The sequence below is a fragment of the Lagopus muta genome, chromosome 5, assembly GCF_023343835.1.
Source record: "Lagopus muta isolate bLagMut1 chromosome 5, bLagMut1 primary, whole genome shotgun sequence".
Taxonomy (NCBI): Eukaryota; Metazoa; Chordata; class Aves; order Galliformes; family Phasianidae; genus Lagopus; species Lagopus muta.
Window position 1 is genome coordinate 23,966,801 of NC_064437.1, and position 18,707 is coordinate 23,985,507.

An 18,707-nucleotide genomic window follows, 5' to 3' on the forward strand; every position below is an offset into this window, starting at 1 on the left:
CTTCTGCATGCTTTGGTTGTGAGGATTTTATTTGGTTAGGGACTCTCAGTAATGCTGGGGCTAGAGGGAAAGAAGGGGAGGGTTCCTGATGAAACTTCAGCAGGGGCTGCTCTGTTGTTCTTGATAAGCATGACAGCTGTGCCCACAACATCTGGTTTTCATCGAACCCTAGTGAGAGTCCCTTGCTGAGTCTCTTCCACCCCATATGTGGTGGTTTAATTGATGGAGCCTGAGAAGGTTTTAGGTCCAGCATGGAATGCCGCCTTTCACTGTGATATGTGATTCCAGATACAGTAAGGGCTGGGCTGCTTACAGTCATCTCATAAAAGCATTTCTTGATATTGTATTTTGTGTACATTGCCCTCTGTTGGCTCGAGTGCAAGATAAAGATCTTCCTCTAGGTAAAAGCTAACAAAAACCTCCTCATGGCTGAGTGGCACAGCTTGTGGGTTTTGGAAAATGCAGGATCAAGATAGCTGCAGCCTTGCATGCATGCATAGCTCACTTCCCCCAGCTCTGCCTTTAAGAATGCAGGCACAACTCTTGAAGCAGGGAAGAAAGAGTTCTGCAGACTGGCTGGCTCTGCCACTGTGGACTGCACATAAGGAGAGAGTTTTAAGGAATGAGCAGAGGGCATAGTGGTTTGGTAAGCTGGGATAAAGAGGATGTTGCACACTCAGAAAACTATGAAAAATAATACAGAAAACCTGTGGGAGAATCAGGAAGGTGGGAGATAAACTACAGAGTCTCTTGCAGCTCCGGCATGTAACTGCCAGAAACACTTTGCTAAAAAGTCTCTCAAAGAGGCTTTATTTTAAGTTCCAAAGCAAAAGAGAGATAGTAAACCACACCAAAGCTCCTTCTGCACACAGCATTGCCAGAAAAAAAAGCCCCTCCCACTTCCTCTCAGTTGGATCCTTCCTACCTAAGGCATAAGACTGACCCATCTGCTCAGACGAAAAAGCATCCTGCCTGGTTATCTCATCTCTAACAACAAATGGCAGCAATGCCTAGGAAAAGCAGCCTAAACCCATTAGCTAAGAAATATGCTTTGTCTGACTCTTAGCATCTACATGCTGCTTCCTCACAGCCAGACCAAGCACTGCCCTGAACTATTAAAAATCCACACACAAAGGCTCCTATTCTGGGAATACCAGAGCACACAGCACATCACAACTGTGATGGGACAAAGATGCTTGATGCCACAGGGAGACACAGCCCTTCTCTGCAGCTTGAACAGCATGAAAATATAGGAACTCCAATCTGAAGAGGTAAAGGGTACAATGGATAACAACAGATCTGCAAAAATAAGTGATACGGCCAGGCCGTGCTTCAGAGAGGTCATTTAATTTTCTGCTGTTTGCTAGGGATAGACATGGCTTATTGAAGAGGCATAAAGATCCAGGCTTCCAGATCTGGAGCTTTGTGGATCCCACGCTGCTGTTGGCTAGGATTGTAAACATGAGATTGGCATTTCCCTAGTCTGGTAGAGCAGCATGTTTCACAGCAGTGGTGGTGAACGTCCTTTTTGTTAAAGCAAGACTGGAAAACGCATTTTCCTGCAAGCTGTAGAGCCACGTGATTGCTGTGCCTCACTGTTTCTACTAGAAGTAACCCCCATACCTGCTCCCACTGGCCATCTACTGTGAAAGATACATCCTGGACATGAAACTGCCTGTGCTGCAGCCATCCTGGAGCTGCTCTGGGAAAGCCTGGTCAGTCCATTCATTTGAGCTGTCTAGCTATTACGCAAAGAGTGACCGACCTCTTACTGCTGCCAAACAGCTGAACTCTGCTTCACTCTCCCTCAGTGAAGTCCCTATCATGGGTTTCTCTCATCTACCTGGCAGCCAGACTGCACAAACCTCAAGAAACTCAATCAACCTTCAGCCTCTATACACATCTTTCAATGGTGACTGCACTTGGCCAACACGTCAAGAAGTTATTAGCAGGAGAAAGAAGTGACCTGATGAATGCAGGGATAAGAAAGACAGGATAAATCCATTTCTTGAGAAAGCCAAAGGAAAACAAGCTGAAAGGGAAAAGTTGACTGCAGGGAACAAATCTGACCATCTTTTACACCTTTAGGTCCTCAGGTATGTCTGGCAGACACCAGGGAGCACAGACCCAGAAAACTAGAGATTAGAGAACAGCAGCAGCTGTAAGCAGCATTTTTACTACACCAGCAGAAGTATCACAAGTATACTAATCCCAGCATTTCAGTGTGTCTGACATTGCTGGCTTGAACAGCCTTCATCTTCAAATTATCTCTGAGTTGGGTGTAATTTTACAATAGCAGGAACTACACAGTTAAATCTTGTGCACACCTTGGAACATTAAATTCACTTTCTGGATGATGAAATGATACATATAGAGGGGTAAAAAAAGAACCTAGATTGAGCCCTACCCCTTGTAGTATAAATACAACATGAATTGCAGGGACTATAAACACATTTTGTGAAACACAGCTCCTACAGACAGTATTAGCTCAAAAATTTGCAAATAACATCTTTGTTCAGCATTGAAAATAGAAACAAAAAAGATGAAGGCTTGAAATTCCCTCCTTTGCACAAACACTTCCTATCTGAGCTGGCAAACTAAGACTGTTGTGTGTTGCTCTTTGGAACTGAAAAACAATCAGCATGAAAAGCTTGAGATGGTTAATGTTTCCTCCAGAGGCTGGGGATTAGAAGTCTGGGCAAGTAGCAGGGAAGAAAAAAACAAAAAGAGTAAAATAAAGAAGAAACTCTTAAGTGATCTGACAAGGGAAACTTAAATCTTATTTTTAAAGGGTTAGGTTGTACTAAAGCTTGAAAAATTAAATCCACAGCTGTCTCTAGAGTACTATATCTCACCAAGAAAGCTTCAAGTAAGTTTATCATGTATCCAACACCTAGACATTGGTCCTCAGGGACCATTAGGATAATATTTCCTCTGGATTAGCAAGAAGGCTAGCAAGTGACATCTGTACAAGACCAACTTTAAGTGTAAGCAGTTTTCTTATTATGAAATGATAAATGAAGAATGAGCTTACTGGGAAGGAAAGCTCTTACAGTTTGTAAATCTAACACATCCCTACTTTTGCTTTAAAAATCCACTGTTATCTCCTAAATTAATTTTATTTTGTGACATCACTAATGTGATGTTTCTAAGTCTATCCTCCTCTCAGTGAGGATCAACATGTTCTTTATGAGTAATATTTTTAATCCTGTAATCCCCTTTGTGGGAATGCTTTTAATTTAAGAGACTATGAGCACTGGCATCGAGACAATGTTATACGTACAAAACGAATTCAAGAATGTAACTATAGGAAATGCAGGATGGATCTGGCAAAATTACAGTGCTTTCCTTCTTCTGGGATTCTTCAGTATTAGCCAATAAAGCCCAGGACATGTTGGAATGCTATTAATTAATTCAACTTGCAGTGCCTTGCCATGACAACTGATACACCCTTGGGTTCCAGGGAAATCTTACAAACCATATGAGATAGAAGACCGAGCCTGAGCTAGGTGATCTAAGGACAACTTAATGCATTAACTTAAAAATCTGGAAAGCAACAGCAAACTGAGTTTGGTACATAAAGCACAAAATGAAAGCCTGACAGCTATACAAATACCAAAGTTAGTGTTTCATTGGACAAAGCTCTATTTATTTATGCATTTTGCACTTTGTGCTTGTCTAAAATCCTTTGCTGGAAAGAACAGACCACTTGTCACTGAAGCAGAATGAGTACAGTCCATGCACGGGCTACAGTAAGCTAGCATTATCCCTTCCTGCCCTCAAAGCACATCAGTGACAATTGTGCTTTCTGTGTATTGGGAAATCTTCTGAGTTACACACCCATGTACTACTCTTTGCCTGTACAGATGCACATGTAGGTGGTGTAATAAAGAAAAGGCACATACAGCAAAAATAAATGGTGAAAGCTAAACAAGCAAATTGCCCAAACAGCTCACAGATGGTAAGTAAATTACTTGAAAGCTAAAGGATTGTTTTTTTCAACACACAGCTCAACAGCACTGTAAAACTCCCATTATTATAACCCATAAGCTCAAGAGAAATAGTCATTAGCAGAGCTTAACTCCTTGGCTCTTGTATTTTCTTAACCATAGCTGTCTGGACAGGGCCTGATCCTCTCTTCTTCTAGTGATTTCAAGACTCCTAAAAACTACAGGTGGGATGATAAGGAAATATTCTTGACCTCATGCTCCCTTCTTCCTCTCCTGCCTTTCACTGCCCCCTAATACAACTTGTTTCAAACCTAATCACCATCCTTCCCTGGTGCAAACTCTCTTACAGGCTCCCCATGCACTCTCCCTACCAGGGATCTCTTTACCTGCTTCTATGCTGAACTGGCAAGAACAGCACCAGGACACACAACACTGGAACTCAGGCTACCAGCAAGCCATGACTACTCTAGCCAGAGATGCTCTGGGAAGCGCTTAGGAAAAAAAACGCCTTGAGTCACTGTCTGCTAACATAACACCCTGAGCAGATTACTTCATCCCCATAAAAGCATGAAGTCATACTCCTTGCCTATCTAATACAGTAACACAATAGAAAGCACAGCAATAACAGCAGAACAGTAAAATCCAAGGCTGAAGCAAAAAAAGAGCAAGCCCCAGAACAGCAGCTGTAGGCACAAAAACAAATAAAAGAATCTACTTAAATGTAAAAGGCCTCACATGCACAGGAACCTCCAGCCAAAAGCCTCCTGTTCCACTGCCAACCCTTAAATGAGGTCTGGGAAGGGGTGGAGCCTGGCTCCATCCCTTCTGGTCACTCAGGTTTATTGCATACACCTGAGCTCCCCTGGGTTGGCCCTGCCTTCCCATCAGGTGCTCAATCACTGCTTTAAGTTGTGTCTTAGCATTTCTGCTACACATTGCTTTTAGCTGAAACGTGGGAAAGGCTTCAGCTGAACTACTGTACCCAGGTTTGGATATGGCTCTTCAGGACAAATATGGGTCAAGTAGCTTTGATACAAACAAGAGGAAGAAAAAGGTTTTATTGCAATAATGGCAATTTAGCCATGTAACAGATTCCCTAGGAAGACTAAAATGTCCATCAGTAAAGGTGGTATTAGTGATAAAAAAGAACATGGATGCTATAGCAGAAATACTAAGTTACAGCCTGAAGCAGTGATTGAGCACCTGGTGGGAAGGCAGGGCCAACACAGAGGAGCTCAGGTGTGTGCAATGAACCTGAGTGATGGAAGGGCTGGAGCCAGGATCCCCCCCTTCCCAGACCTCATTTAAGGGTTGGCTGTGGTGGTAAGGGCACCTCTTGCTGGGGGGTGGGGAGTCCTTTACATATCTGAGGCCTTCTTTAGGTAAGTAGCTCTTTAACATCTGTGTTTGAGCATGTTGTGATTTGATGTATCTAAAGAGTTTTGCTACCCTGTTATAGCATTTCAGAAGGAAAATATCTTGTCTGGGGAAGAGTATAGACTGAAAGAGGTCACTTCAAGCACTATTTGCTATGCCACTATGAATGACTTAAGCTGAAGCTTAACTGTCTTCTCCTGACATAAAAGCTGCTGCTGATGGGGATGTTTCTGCTTGTGAATGCTATGGGAAGTTATCCTACTGGTTAAGTGCTACCTTCTTAAAACTTTATACTTGCTTCTAGGCCTGAGTTAATCTGGTGTAAATGCATTTGTTGTCACTATGTTTCTTATGCACTTCGGTTAAAATTAAGTGGGATCTAATAACATGACTTCTGTTACCTGCAGTAGGAGTAGGCTTGCCTTGATTAAAAAGGTTTTGCATATAAAACATTCTGTGAAATCCTCACTTTATTTCAGAGACAAAAGTCACTGTCTGAAATTCATAGTAAATATTGCAAACTGAAATTCCCCTTTTGAAATTATTAGAATGAGTAACTTGTTTCAAGTCACTTGACACCTGACAGCATTTCTGGTAAGGGTATCCATTCCTTACCCTTCCTTTGCTTTCTCCCATGTCTTTTTGGCAAAACCTGAAAACCATGGCATTTTAAGGAGCAAAGAACTTGATGATCATATTTAAAATCTATTTCCTTATGGAGGGGATGACGAGGAAGGGGGGGAAATTCCTGCTTTATGTTCAAATGTAGGCTTGTTCAAGTGCAAAGGAGACTTCTTGCAAACACTTAAGCTGGCACTTAACTTTATTACTGTGGCAAAACTAAGCATGTGCTTGAGTGGCTGTAGTCAAAACCATAAAATGCCATGGCCTTTAGAGCCATGAACCTGCTTTCTGCCTGCTGCACTTAATACATACTGAGAGGTACAGTATGTATTTATCATTGACATTTTATCATGATAAAATTCTCATTAATGTTAAAGGAAGCAGATTTTAAGTAAGAAATCTGCAACACTGTCACAGTGGCCCATTGGACAATATAAAAACACTCTGCTATTGTACACTGCTGTATATTTAAGCTGTTTTCTTTAGTGCAATTAAAATGACAAAAAATGAAAGCATGTGATTAGCTCTCTGGATAAGGATGACATTTCAGGTTGTGCATCAGGAAATAAGCAGAAATCAAATACGTAAGTTCTAGTATACAATACAGAGAACATACTGAAAGCATACAATCTGTTGTTCAGTTGTGTGTGCCTCTCAGCAAAATTCCCTCTTAAAGCGTTGACCTTTTAGGGGGAAAAAGAAGGTAATTAGCACCATTGTGGTAAATCTTATAAATTCCAACACATTTTGATCAGCCCTAGGCCATGAGTTAAGTGGTATGTTTTTAGAAGTAGCAACCTTAAGATCTTACATCAGGCAATGGAAGTCTGATGATTGCTTTCTATATCACAAACTCTGGCTGAACGTGGAGATTGTATTCCTGCTTTGCAGGCTTGTGCAGGGGTGCAACCACAGAGTCTGTGACACTCCTGCTGCTGAGGAGCACTGGGGCACAAGGTGGTAGAGGTCACTTTACCACCAACGCAATGTAATTACTCAGCCCAGTGAGCGAGAGTACAAGGCTGTCAAATCGTTGCTTTCATGGGATTGAGCAATCTGATATGAATAAGCCAAGAGAGAACTTTGCTCAGTAGTACCTAATTAAAAGAAAACTGCATGTCTATGAAGAGGCCTGCTTCTCTTCACATACTTAAGCATTTCTTTAATGTCCCAAACCTACAGCTAATTCTCCCCACTGGTTTAAATGAGCTGCAAATTGATGCATTTACTGAAGTCAGCATTGATATTAGATAGTGTAAAAAATAAATCAAGCTCTCTGTCAAGCCTCTCTTTCAAGGATACAAAGAGTACTCAGTATTTCATGTGTTTTATTGGCAATGTCCTTTGCTTGTGTAGACAGCCTTGTCACTGCTGATCAAAGAGGCATTCCAGAATCATCTTGACCTTTGTCCCAAAATTCATTTCACTAAGAAGAGCTGCACCAGGTATTCCCATTGCAATGCAGGTTTTACTTTTCCTCATCCCACTTCCAATGTAAACTTAGGGCCCAATGTTTATCACCTCTGTTCCTCAACCACTGCCCATGGGGCAGCACATCAGACCAACATCATCTCTGTCCCCATGGGTGGTACAGCATAATCACCTAAAATATTTACTCTGAAAGTCATCCTTTCAGATTTTTATAGTTCAGCTAATAAAGGATGTTATGGAGTTTTACACATAGTTCATTTTTAGGGGGTGTCAGATGTCCCCAAATTCACAATTTTTTCCCTTGAAATCCACACATTCTTCTATTTAAGAGGCAGGTGTAATCTTTCAAGGAGAGGTTACAAACCTTAGGGTGGGTTTCTGGATTTCTGAAGGGAGAAACTAACTGATTCTAATAAACTTCTTATGGGAAAGCAATGTTGTTACTTTAGTTACTTTTTTTTTCCGTGGTGATGTTGGGAGTCAATGAAATTTTCGAGCAACCCCAAGGCATTTATGTCTGTTATATGCCAAAGGCCGCACAGGGCTCATCACAGACCGTGGAATCAGCTTCAGAATTAGGCTGAGCATCAACCTGGATTACTATTGTAATCGCTTGGCTTAAACTGAGAGAACAAAAAGGAAGAAATAAAACAAAGTCACTGTGGCACATGGTGGATGCTGTTCCCACACAAAGAGTGGCTGGCACTGGTTAAGGGCACCTCGCCACGTTTTGAGGGAGAAAATAATCTGAATTACGCTTTTTGCGTAAAGGTGAGTGTTCTCAGCGACACGAGAACGCGTTCCTACCTTTAAAAAGCAAACAAGGTTGGAACGGGCGGCCTCACGCCTCAGGGGCTGCTCCGCCACCGGCAGCCGGCCTACTGTACTGCGCATGCGCTCTCACCCGCCCTCCCTGGGCAGTGGCGGCGGCGGCGCCTGCGCACTGAGGGGCCGCGGGGCGGGGCTCGCGTTCACCCTGGTAACAGCACCGCTGCGGGGCCGCGCCCTGCCCGAGCCGTCCCAGCCGCCATGCAGGGCGAGGACGCCCGATACCTCAAGAGGTAAGCGGGAGAAGCGGCTGGAGCACTCGGGGGGCGGGCGGGGACGGCGGTCTGCTGTAGGGGCGGCAGGCTGTGGTGGCGGGGGGGGTGGTGCTGGGGGATTGAGGCTGTGGTGGAGGTGGCGGTGCTGCTGAGGCGCCGCGGGGTGCTGGGTTTTGCTGGGGAATGAATGAGGTGGGTGGTAAGCTGGTGGTAATTGGTGGCAGGGAGGTTTTAGAGGGGTGTCCCGGTTTGGGGTGACCGGTGGCATCTGTGGGTGTCTGGGATGCCGGGGTAGAGGCTGGTGAGGGGTGAAGGGGAGCTGGGTGTGGATAGAATGGCTGAAAAAGGTAGCAGGTGGATGAGTGATCCTAAGGGATTAATGGCTCTTGTGTGGCAGTGAGGCCAGTTAGACTACCACACAGGGTCTGGTTAGGGAACTATAGCATCAGCGTTGCTGTAGAGCAGAAGCACTGGCTGGCAGTCGCACAGATATCACGATTCCAAGGCCTCCTTTAGGCTTGGTTTGTGAACAGTGTTGCTTTCTGCTGCTGTATGAGTGATGTTATCTATCTCATCTTGAATTTGATGGAGTTTGTTGTCCTTTTTTTCCTTTCTTTTCTGTGGTGTTCAGCAGCATTTGCAGATCTTGCTGATGGGCTGTCTGGGTTTTGCTTTTTTCCCTGATATGTCACATATTAAGACTCCAGTATTAATTGGAAATGGTGGGGAGAAAAAGCCTCTCAATAATCTTTGACACTCATTAATGCTGTCATGTAAATGTGAAAGCAGCTACAAATCAAAGGGCTGCCTGTAAGGAAACAGCTGTGATTTCATAGCAGTGCCCGTTTCTAGCTTTGCGTGCTCTGTTTGTGCCACCTTACGTGACCTTGCAGGAATCTTCTTTTGTAGTTATCACTGTAATAAGCATCATTTTATTGTTTTAGGGAACACAAACCAAAAAACAGCTGCTGTGCTCTTTAACGTGACAAGGCTTGTGTGCAAGTCCAGTGTTTCTCAGATCTCTGTTTCCCTTTGTCATCCTCCTTGCGTAGTCCCCCTCCCACCATGTCAGACATGCAAGGATTTGTTACTGGATTTTCAGCTTTATCCACGTGTGTAGTTTGTGCCACTTTTAATTAGGATAGTTTGATTTTGCTTCCCCCCCCCCCGAAGGAATCAGTCCATAAAGGGCATTCATGCACCAGCTTTGGTATGTGAGCTCAGCTGGCACTGCCTTTGTAGAAAAGGCCTTCCTCCTTTCAAAACTTGGATAGAGTAGGATTCTGGTTGACAGAGTAGGCAGTGAAGGGGAGGACAAGCCGCTGTGTGCAGACACCCCCCTGTGCATTGCTGCTTCTAGCAGAACATCTGTATGCTCACTTGGTTTATGAAGTTATTAGGTGCTTGCAAACTCAAGATGGATGGAAAAATCAATAAAGCAGATGTTTGTTCGTTAGGAGTGGAAGAAGGGGTCTTTAAATAAATGTACTTTTTGTGGTGCTGGCATTCTGAATACAGTGGTCTCCAAACAGTATGCAGTTTTAGTGTCTGTGTGATGCATTTCAGTGTAGGTTTTTAAGCATTTCAGAGGAAGAGATTGAATGTGAATTGATTCATGAATCATACAGCCAGGATGTAGCTCAGTGAGGGCGGTTATCAGGATGAGAGGACAAAATCTCTGCAGCTGTATGTTCTTTAGCTTACCCATCTGTCCCTCTTAAGGAAGGGAAAAAAAAACCAAACAGGAAATGTTAAAACTAAGCAGTCTTAGGCTGAGATTCTGCTGGTAACTAAGCTCATCAGTGTCTTACTGCTGCCAAAAGGAGATCTCCTGCCTTCATTTTTATCCCTGCTCGTAGCTAGAAATTGTTATTCCCTTTGTACATAGCACTTTAATTGAGTAACACATGGAAAATCTCCTGCTGCCCAGAACATGACGAGTTCTCTTTTAACTTGCTGGAAGAGGCTGTGAAGGGGTTTGCTTGTGTTGAACTAAAGTGACTGCTGGGAGCAGGGAAACCACGGGAAGATCAAATTCTTTCTGCAGTGATAAGTTGCTAGTTCAGATTAGTTCTTGTATACACTGCTCCTTCAGGCCTGTTTGTTCACCACCCAACCTTTTCTTTATATCTGTGTAAATGACCTAGCCATCACTTAATAGGGGTTTGTCTGCCAGGAGGAACATTTGTGGTTAGGATCCTCTGGTATGTGTAAATATGGGGGAAATACATCTAGGAGTAAAGAGAGGATGTTGATTTCTTTTGAAATAGATTCCCACAAGCTTTTTGCTTCAGAAGACTGAACCTCATGAGGCTTCTATATGAGAACAGCCTGACATGGAGCATCTGCTCCGAAGTACCGTTAAATGAAAACACAAATCTCTTCCAAAGCGTTAAGTGATAAATGGAGTTTTGCTCCAGTCTCCTCAAGGAGGATGTTGTTTTTCAGCAGTGAGCTGTATTTGTTTGCCCTGTAGTTTTATGTCTTTGTAAAGCTTGTGGTTGAACTCTGCTTTCCTTCCCACAGTATCCTTTACAGGGTTATTTGGGTGGCTGTGAATATCTCAAGAACCAGGTGCTTTTTGCAGTTGCATCTCTGCAGAAGGAAACTGCTGAATGAAAGAAGGCATGACTTCCAAAATTTTTCTGTTGAGTGGTTACACTGAAGGCTACATCCAGGTTCACTAACATTTTTAGCTCTGTGAGCCATAACAAATCTTCCTTGGTCTAATTGACCCTGCGCCACCACTAGCTGCCACTTGACTTACAGTGCTTGCAAAGTCACCTGTAGATCTCATAAAACAGAAGCTGTATTAAAAACATAACAGCAAAAACCAAAAACACTACAACCAATCAAAACCAAAAACTGACCCACATTACAAGTGGTTTTTTTTCACCTGCAGTGTTTTGGCAGCTGGGTTGATAACATAGCTGTACACAGTCTGTTGGCAGTGCTAAGGAAGAAAAGATAAGTGTCAGCTTTACCACTAAAGACAGATGTGTAAATGTATTCTATGGATGTGGTTTTGCTGTCACTTAAGAGCATGGCTCTCATAGTTCAGCATGACCGTGGTGTTTCTGGCCTAATTAAGTAAGCAAGTCAGACACTTCTGTCAGTGCTTTCTTGGAGAATGTTTTTCCCAAGTATGTGCAGCTATAATAAAGCAGGTAGACATGCTTGACTTACACACCTGTGGATGGCAGCTGATGGTCTGGTATTCCCCTAAGCCTGGCAACAAACACCATGAGGCAAGTAACAGTAGTGAATGGGTTTATGTTTCAGTAGAGAATAGAGAATTTGGGACTAAAATTTTACCATGAGTGAATTACAAATAATTTGAACTGCCAAGGTTTAGATAAGCCTGCTAAGTTAGTCTTAGAGCAGAAATTCTCACTTGTAAGTGGCAGTACTTGTACAACTAGATCAATTAGCAGAAGAGTCTGCAGTGCAGATTAAGGGATCTGGGAAATTCACCTTTATGAAATGCATCTTTGTTGTTGTTAATCTTTGTGAAGATTAAGCTTCTTTCAACCAAGAATGGCCGATGACTTGGGTGTTTCTGTACACACAAGAGGCAGTACTTAAGAATAAGTGTTGGTACAGCTGTCTGAAATGAAGAAATGTGTTGTGGAAGGAGGAAAATGCTTGGGGTGAGGATATAGAACTGGAGACTGGTTGTTGTTAATGGTCTATGTTCTAGCATGATTTTTGAGCCTTTCAATTAATCAGTAACTTGGTTTTTCTCTGCAGGAAGGTAAAAGGAGGCAACATAGATGTGCATCCATCGGAGAAAGCCCTCATTGTTCACTATGAAGTGGAAGCAACAATTCTGGGGGAGACAGGAGACCCTATGCTGGGGGAGCGCAAAGAGTGTCAGAAAATGTAAGGTCGCAAGTTCTAGGTTTGTTTTATCTCTGTCACAAATTATTTTTGAAAATTTGAGCTGACGTGACTACCTGTGTGAGTCCGTGTAAGAAAAGTAATAGAGGGAAAGAATCCTGAGACTGTTTTTGAGGGTACCAGACGTGTGCATCTGTTTCGGATGAATCAGCATAACTCACATTTGCAATTTGCTGGAATTCATTTTTGCTTCATCCTTTTGTTAGTACCCACAGAGATTTCTTACTGATCATTGCTTGTGGGAGTTTTACTGTAGGTCTGTCAGAACTGTGAGGTACACCTGATGCTGCATTTGCAGGCACTGTGAAAGTAACTTCCTTCTGTAGCTCTTAGATGTGTGTAAAGTCAAAGGACTCAAGATACAAGGATCTAAAATATGAGACCTTTCTAACTCTTGCAGCATTCGGCTAAAGAGTCTCAATGCGAATACAGACATTGCTTCCCTGGCTCGAAAGGTGGTTGAAGAATGCAAGCTCATTCACCCCTCCAAACTTGCAGAAGTAGAACAGCTGTTGTATTATCTACAGAATCGCAGAGATGCGTCAGCAGGAAAAGGTAAATAGTACAAGAACAAGGTAGCTTGAGGTTGAGGTCCTTCAGTGTTAGAAAAACTGCTGTGCAAGGTTTTCTTTAGTTGAGGTCCTAACTTGCTTGGTGTACAAGCTCCCATGTTGAAAATGGGAAAGACGTGTAATTAAACCACACTTGAGGGGAAGAAAAAAAAAGACAATCATGAAGTGATGCCTGGAGGGGGGTGGGGCAGGTGGAAGCTAGTATTGTCATTTTAACTATCAAAATATGCGTCGTGGACTGTTGCAGGGCAGCCTTGCTACATTGTGCAAGCAGATTCAAAGCTATTGAGATGTCTTACTGTGGAAAGGAGGGTTTTTTTTCCTTGCTGGATGCAAGAGGACTTTGAGCTTCATTGTACCAGAATGTGTACTCTTGGAAGAAACATGTTTTTGTCTATGAATATGTGTAAGTTAACTGCAGTTATGTTTTTTCATTATAGAAAAGAAGGAGAAATCCAGTAAGCCAAAAGATCCACCACCATTTGAAGGCATGGAGGTAAATATTGGTGTTAGATTAGCAAAGAAAAAAAAAAATTACTACTAAAAAGTGGTTATATAAATGGGGAGGGGAAATGCTTAATTCTGTGTAATGGTGAGTTGTTTTTTCCTTTTTTGTGTGTGTGTGTTTCTTTTTAAACAATGAACTTGGTTTAGATGTATTGCACAATGGAAAAAAATCATCTCCATAAAGGGTAAAATATGTGACTTTCATACTTCCTCCTCATCTGTAGCACACAGCAGGACAGCAAGAGAGGTCTGGAACATAGGACAGGATGCAGGGAGTCATGTCTGAGCATCCTTTTGTTTTTTGTAATTAAATCTTCTCAGATTTCCTGGTGCTTGTTGGCTGTGATTCTGCGTGTTGATTTTTTTTTTTTGAGTGTTTTATCCTTTCCAAATATCATAACTCAAAGCTCTGCTTTCTTTCATCTTGTGACTGAGAGACACTGTGATCAGTCGTATTAAACTGACATCTCTTTATCTGTAAAACCATTGCTTATGATTGCTTTCAGATTGATGAGGTTGCCAATATCAATGACATGGATGAGTACATTGAATTATTGTATGAGGACATTCCTGACAAGGTGCGTGGCTCTGCCCTCATCTTGCAGCTGGCTCGGAATCCTGACAACCTGGAAGAACTGCTTATTAATGGTAACAAGGGTTTGAAACTTCTCTTAATGTTATGTTGCTTTTGTGGTGTGTTCTTGATGAAAAAGCAGTTTGTCTTTCATTTGAGGTTTTCTGTAGCGTTATGCTGTAGCTAAATGTTATGCTTGCTCTCAATAATATGCTAGGCTGTGCTTCTCAGTTCATAATGAACTGGCTGTCAAACTCCAGTTAGATCTCGCCACAAATGGACACAACTTAGGCTGTCCGTAGGTGGACCAGAAATCATCCAGGTTCAACTTCAGCTGTTTTTTTCTCATCTTATTAAGTTGGCATTGGTACTGGAGACAAAAAAAGAGTTGCATTCTGAAGATCAAGACCATAGATGGTTTGAAAACAGGATTTGCAGTCTCACGTAATTATAGATGTTAGGTTTCCAAGAGAATAAATTGACTGTGGATACATCATCCAACTATTTCACTAGTGTAGCATGCTTCTTTGGTTTAAGGATCCATTTTAAAACTAGAATTCTCTCTGTGACATTCACACTGTTGTAATTGTCTGTGTATGTATGTATGCTGCCATGCATTGTGTCAAGGTGAGTCTGACAAACAGAAGATGCACTCAGTCCAAACCAGGCTTTGAAACAGACGATAGGCTCATGTCTTGTTAATTTAGTTCTCTCCTTCCTTGTCTCCCATGTGTATTTTATTGATTCGTCTCTCCTGACATTCTTTAAGTGATTGTAGTGGAAATGCTAAGTCATGGCTTGAAGCAGTGATTGAGCACCTGGTAGGAAGGCAGGGCCAACCCAGGGGAGCTCAAGTGTGTACCATAGTGCACCTGAGTGATGGAAGGGATAGAGCCAGGATCCCCCCCTTCCCAGACCTCATTTAAGGGTTGGCAGTGGAGGTGAGGGTGTCTTGCTGGAGGTCCTTGCCTACCTGAGGCCTTCCAAAGGTAAGCAGCTTTTCTTCCTTTGTTTCTATGTCCACAGCTGCTGTATTTGGGCTTGTTCTCATTTGCTGCAGCCTAGGGTTGTGCCACCCTGTTGCTACTGCTGTATTTTCCATCATGTTATAGCATTACAGCAATGAATGTGCTATGTCCATCCTACAAGGTCCATAAGTAAGATCATTGCAAGAATTGGGGTGGGTGTAAAGAAATAGAAAGTAGTGAATGGAAAAAGCGACAGTTGTTAAGGCAGAACTGAAATAGAATTTGGAAGTGATGTGTTGATTTTTGTCACGAGGAGCCAAAGTGTAGTATGGAGTGCGCAGGTGATAGAGGTCACAACGTTTCAAAGTCAATAGTAGGCTTAAGATTGTGTTAATGCTTGGTTTCACTGTCCTTTCTTATTGCCTCTTGTTGATGCTTGTGAGTGGCCAGTCAGGGTGCTCTGTACCATCTGCAAGCAGAACTTTTTGAGCAGTGTTAACTGTCAAAGTGAGATAACTCTGAAAAGCTTCTCTTTAAACAATCAAACAACAAGACGTGCAGAACAAAGTGCATTCAGACTTTGTCTTTCAAGAGAAAAAGAGGGATATGAAATGCTGGTGCTCATCTAACTCTTGTTCTGCTTTAGAAACTGCCCTGGGTGCATTGGCTAGAGTGCTGCGAGAAGACTGGAAACAAAGTGTGGAACTTGCTACTAATATAATATATATTTTCTTCTGCTTCTCAAGGTAAGTTCAGAGTCTCTGTGTATAGGATGATAAGGAACATTTTTTTCTCTGCTTAGTTACCTTTCATTTCTTTGCACTGTGCTACAAAACCTTGCTGACACGGGGGCAAAATATTCCTGATTTAGTAACACCTGTTAAATGGCAAAATTGAGGCATAGAAAGAATCCCCTTGGTGAGGTGCTTTGTAGTTGAGCTGGGAAGAAGCTAATAAGGCTTTTGACCTGTAGGTAAGATGCCGTGCTACTATCTTCTGTTTCCTTCAGCATGTCTCACAGGGAAAAAAGGGTATTCAAAACTGAGGTGAGTGCTTGCTCTTATTGGATATGCCAGCATTCCAGCATACCCTGCGTATGGTTTGCATTGCAACTTGATTTTGGGTCTCTGTTATCGTTCATGTGAGTAGAAGATTCTCTGTAGCTCTTACAGCATGAGAAGTGAGGTTAACTGGAAACCATTTTCCTGTATGCATGAAAATTAGAATGCATTGTTATCCTGACTTGGAACAACACATGGAGATGTCTGTGTTTCATCCATTATGAAGAAAGAATTTCTCTTTGGGACCATAATTTCAGATCAAAAATACAAGACCTGTATTTCTATTTTATATTTTAAGTTCGTGCCTTGAAGTACTTAACTGCTGTAATAACTTTTTCCCCTTAACTGTTTTGCTGTGTCATCTTGACTGTGCAAGATGTTTTCTTGTGCTTTTGAAAACTTGAAAAGAGTATTCATGTTTTAGATCATTGTTTTGGAGTAATTTTCCAGAAAGAAACACTCTGTAACATTGCAGAAAGTAGCTATTTTTTAAAATAATAATCAGGTGGTGTAGCATTGGAACCTTGCTATCTTAAATGTCAGAACAGTTTTAAGGTTGTTTGCATTTACTTCTTTCTTCTTCAATGTAGTTTTTCTCAATTTCATGGCATAATCACACACTACAAAATTGGAGCTCTGTGTATGAACATCATAGACCATGAGCTGAAGAGACATGAGCTCTGGCAGGAAGAACTTGCTAAAAAGAAGAAAGCTGATATCCTTTTGATGGGCTGGGGCAGCTTGATGGTTCTTGCCTTGTATTGGTAGCTGTTGTTGAGTTACATGTGATTAGCATACAGCAATTATTGTCAAAGCAGTAAAAAAACATTAGAATTGCAAAATATAATTTTGATATGAAAAGGATTATGATATAATTTAGATATGAAAAGGATTGTGAGAAGTTTGAGCTATTGAAGAGATCATTCTAAAGCTATTAAACAACACAAGTGTATTATTGTATGAGCAGTGTGTCCTGGGAGCATTTCTGCTGAGTACTGAGTATAGAATATATCCAGGAATAGGGGGGAAAAAGTACTGGAGATGACAGTGAGTTGTTTGGGTGATAATGTCTTTCCACTAAGGACACCAGTCATCCAGACTGTTTAACTTCTGTCTGAACTCCTTAACTTCTGCAATTTACTTGATGAAGATCCTGAAAATCAAACCTTGAAGAAGGACTATGAGAAAACCTACAAGAAATATCAAGGGCTGGTTGTCAAGCAGGAGCAGCTACTCAGAGGTATAGAAATCAAATTATTGCTTAACGTGGGTAGAGAGTTTTCTTGAATGCTGGTTATAAGCATGACAGCTTAAACATACTGAATGTGGATGAATGTGGAAGAGCTTGACAAAAGGACAGAGAGAAGACAAATAATCAGAATGGCTGACAGCATGTTAACAATTTCTTAAAGTGATCTGTCAGTCTTGAAGAAAACAAAGTGTTCAACTTTTTTGTTTCTTTTAATGGTGGTAATTTCTTTTTTACATTTTAATAGATTTGTCTGTTTCTTCCTAAGTTGGCCTGTGTCTGAATAATGTTGAGTAACTCTCACCCTGTCTCGATTTCTGTATTCAAATAGACTTTAATGTCAGACTGAGATGGTCTTGAGTAGCAAGGCTATCCTGGAAAGGCTTGTTAGTGACTTCCATTTTAATTAAAAAGAAAAAAAAATGCTTCTAGTGATCATAAACCTCACGATTTTAATTTTCATAGAATTACTGTTTAAAATCATAGTTTTGTTTTCTAAATAGGAATAAAAAGCATTTATGGTTGGTTTTGTTGAAAATGCATTAGAAAGGCAGTGGAATGCTTCTGAAGGTCTTGTCTTAAGTACTTAATGTGTGTGTAGAGACTCAGGTAATTCCACTGTCTTTGACCTGTTGGTATGATTCGTATTGAATTTATTAGTTGCTCTTTACCTGCTCCTGAATCTTGCTGAGGACACTCGCACCGAGCTGAAGATGAGAAACAAGAACATTGTCCATATGTTAGTGAAAGCCCTGGACCGTGATAATTTTGAGCTGCTTATCCTGGTTGTATCTTTCTTGAAGAAGCTCAGCATTTTCATGGAGAACAAAAACGATATGGTAAGGCCCACAGCCCTCCACTGCAATGTCAGAAAATTATGCAGTGTCTGGAAACTTTGTATGGCTGAAAGGAAGAGATATCTCTGTTGTCACCCTAGCTGGCCCTGATTATCCTGTTTCATTATGAGTTAAAAGGAAGGAAATAAAACATTAAGCTGCAACGTGCTACAAAAAAGTCCTGTTATCCCAAACAGTGAAACTAAATACATGGAATTCCAAATTTAAGTTATTATTCCAGAGTTTGTCATACCTGTGCTTCTGGAGGTGTCCATGATCCTGCCCCTGAATTCGACTTGCATGGTCAGATATTGACCAGGATTGTCTTGGAAAGAGAGTTATCTTTTTACAGTCTGCTTGACTACTTTGGCCTTCGAGGGCACCTTAGAACTGTTCCTTTATGCTGCCAGTAGCTCACAGGAATTTGAAGCAGTGATGTTTTTCTTAAACTTTTGTAATCTGAAACTTCTGAAATTGTAGGATTTTTTTTTTCTTCCTGAAGAAAGCTTCCTTATGCTCTAGGCAAGTGTCTGGTTTACTGAATTCCCAGCGGATTTTAGTAGATGCCCGCCTTTGTTTCTGTGCTTTTATACAGTTGTTGAAATAAAAATGATA

General features: G+C 41.7%; 2 protein-coding genes across 5 annotated transcripts in view; one reads left to right on the plus strand and one right to left on the minus strand.

The window, feature by feature from the left end:
• The window catches only part of NTMT2 (N-terminal Xaa-Pro-Lys N-methyltransferase 2), a 32,769-nt gene extending 24,483 nt beyond the window's left edge, over window positions 1-8,286 (minus strand). Inside the window, exons 1-2 of one of the 4 annotated variants that reach the window (XM_048944103.1) lie at window positions 8,190-8,276; window positions 6,568-6,634 (exon numbers count right to left, since the gene is read on the minus strand). In XM_048944103.1, the coding sequence (XP_048800060.1) occupies window positions 6,568-6,634; window positions 8,190-8,276 (154 nt within the window). Of the gene's footprint in view, window positions 1-4,336; window positions 4,680-6,567; window positions 6,635-8,189 lie in introns of those variants that run through there. The other 3 variants (XM_048944108.1, XM_048944107.1, XM_048944109.1) reach the window with 3 other exon arrangements.
• Window positions 8,287-8,310: 24 nt separating this feature from the next.
• Window positions 8,311-18,707, plus strand: part of KIFAP3 (kinesin associated protein 3) — a 64,129-nt gene continuing 53,732 nt past the window's right edge. The window contains exons 1-9 of the mRNA XM_048944099.1: window positions 8,311-8,443; window positions 12,176-12,307; window positions 12,726-12,880; window positions 13,338-13,393; window positions 13,911-14,052; window positions 15,593-15,692; window positions 16,598-16,722; window positions 17,149-17,247; window positions 17,917-18,095. Of these exons, the coding sequence (XP_048800056.1) occupies window positions 8,412-8,443; window positions 12,176-12,307; window positions 12,726-12,880; window positions 13,338-13,393; window positions 13,911-14,052; window positions 15,593-15,692; window positions 16,598-16,722; window positions 17,149-17,247; window positions 17,917-18,095 (1,020 nt within the window). The 5' untranslated portion in view covers window positions 8,311-8,411. The remainder of the gene's footprint in view (window positions 8,444-12,175; window positions 12,308-12,725; window positions 12,881-13,337; window positions 13,394-13,910; window positions 14,053-15,592; window positions 15,693-16,597; window positions 16,723-17,148; window positions 17,248-17,916; window positions 18,096-18,707) is intronic.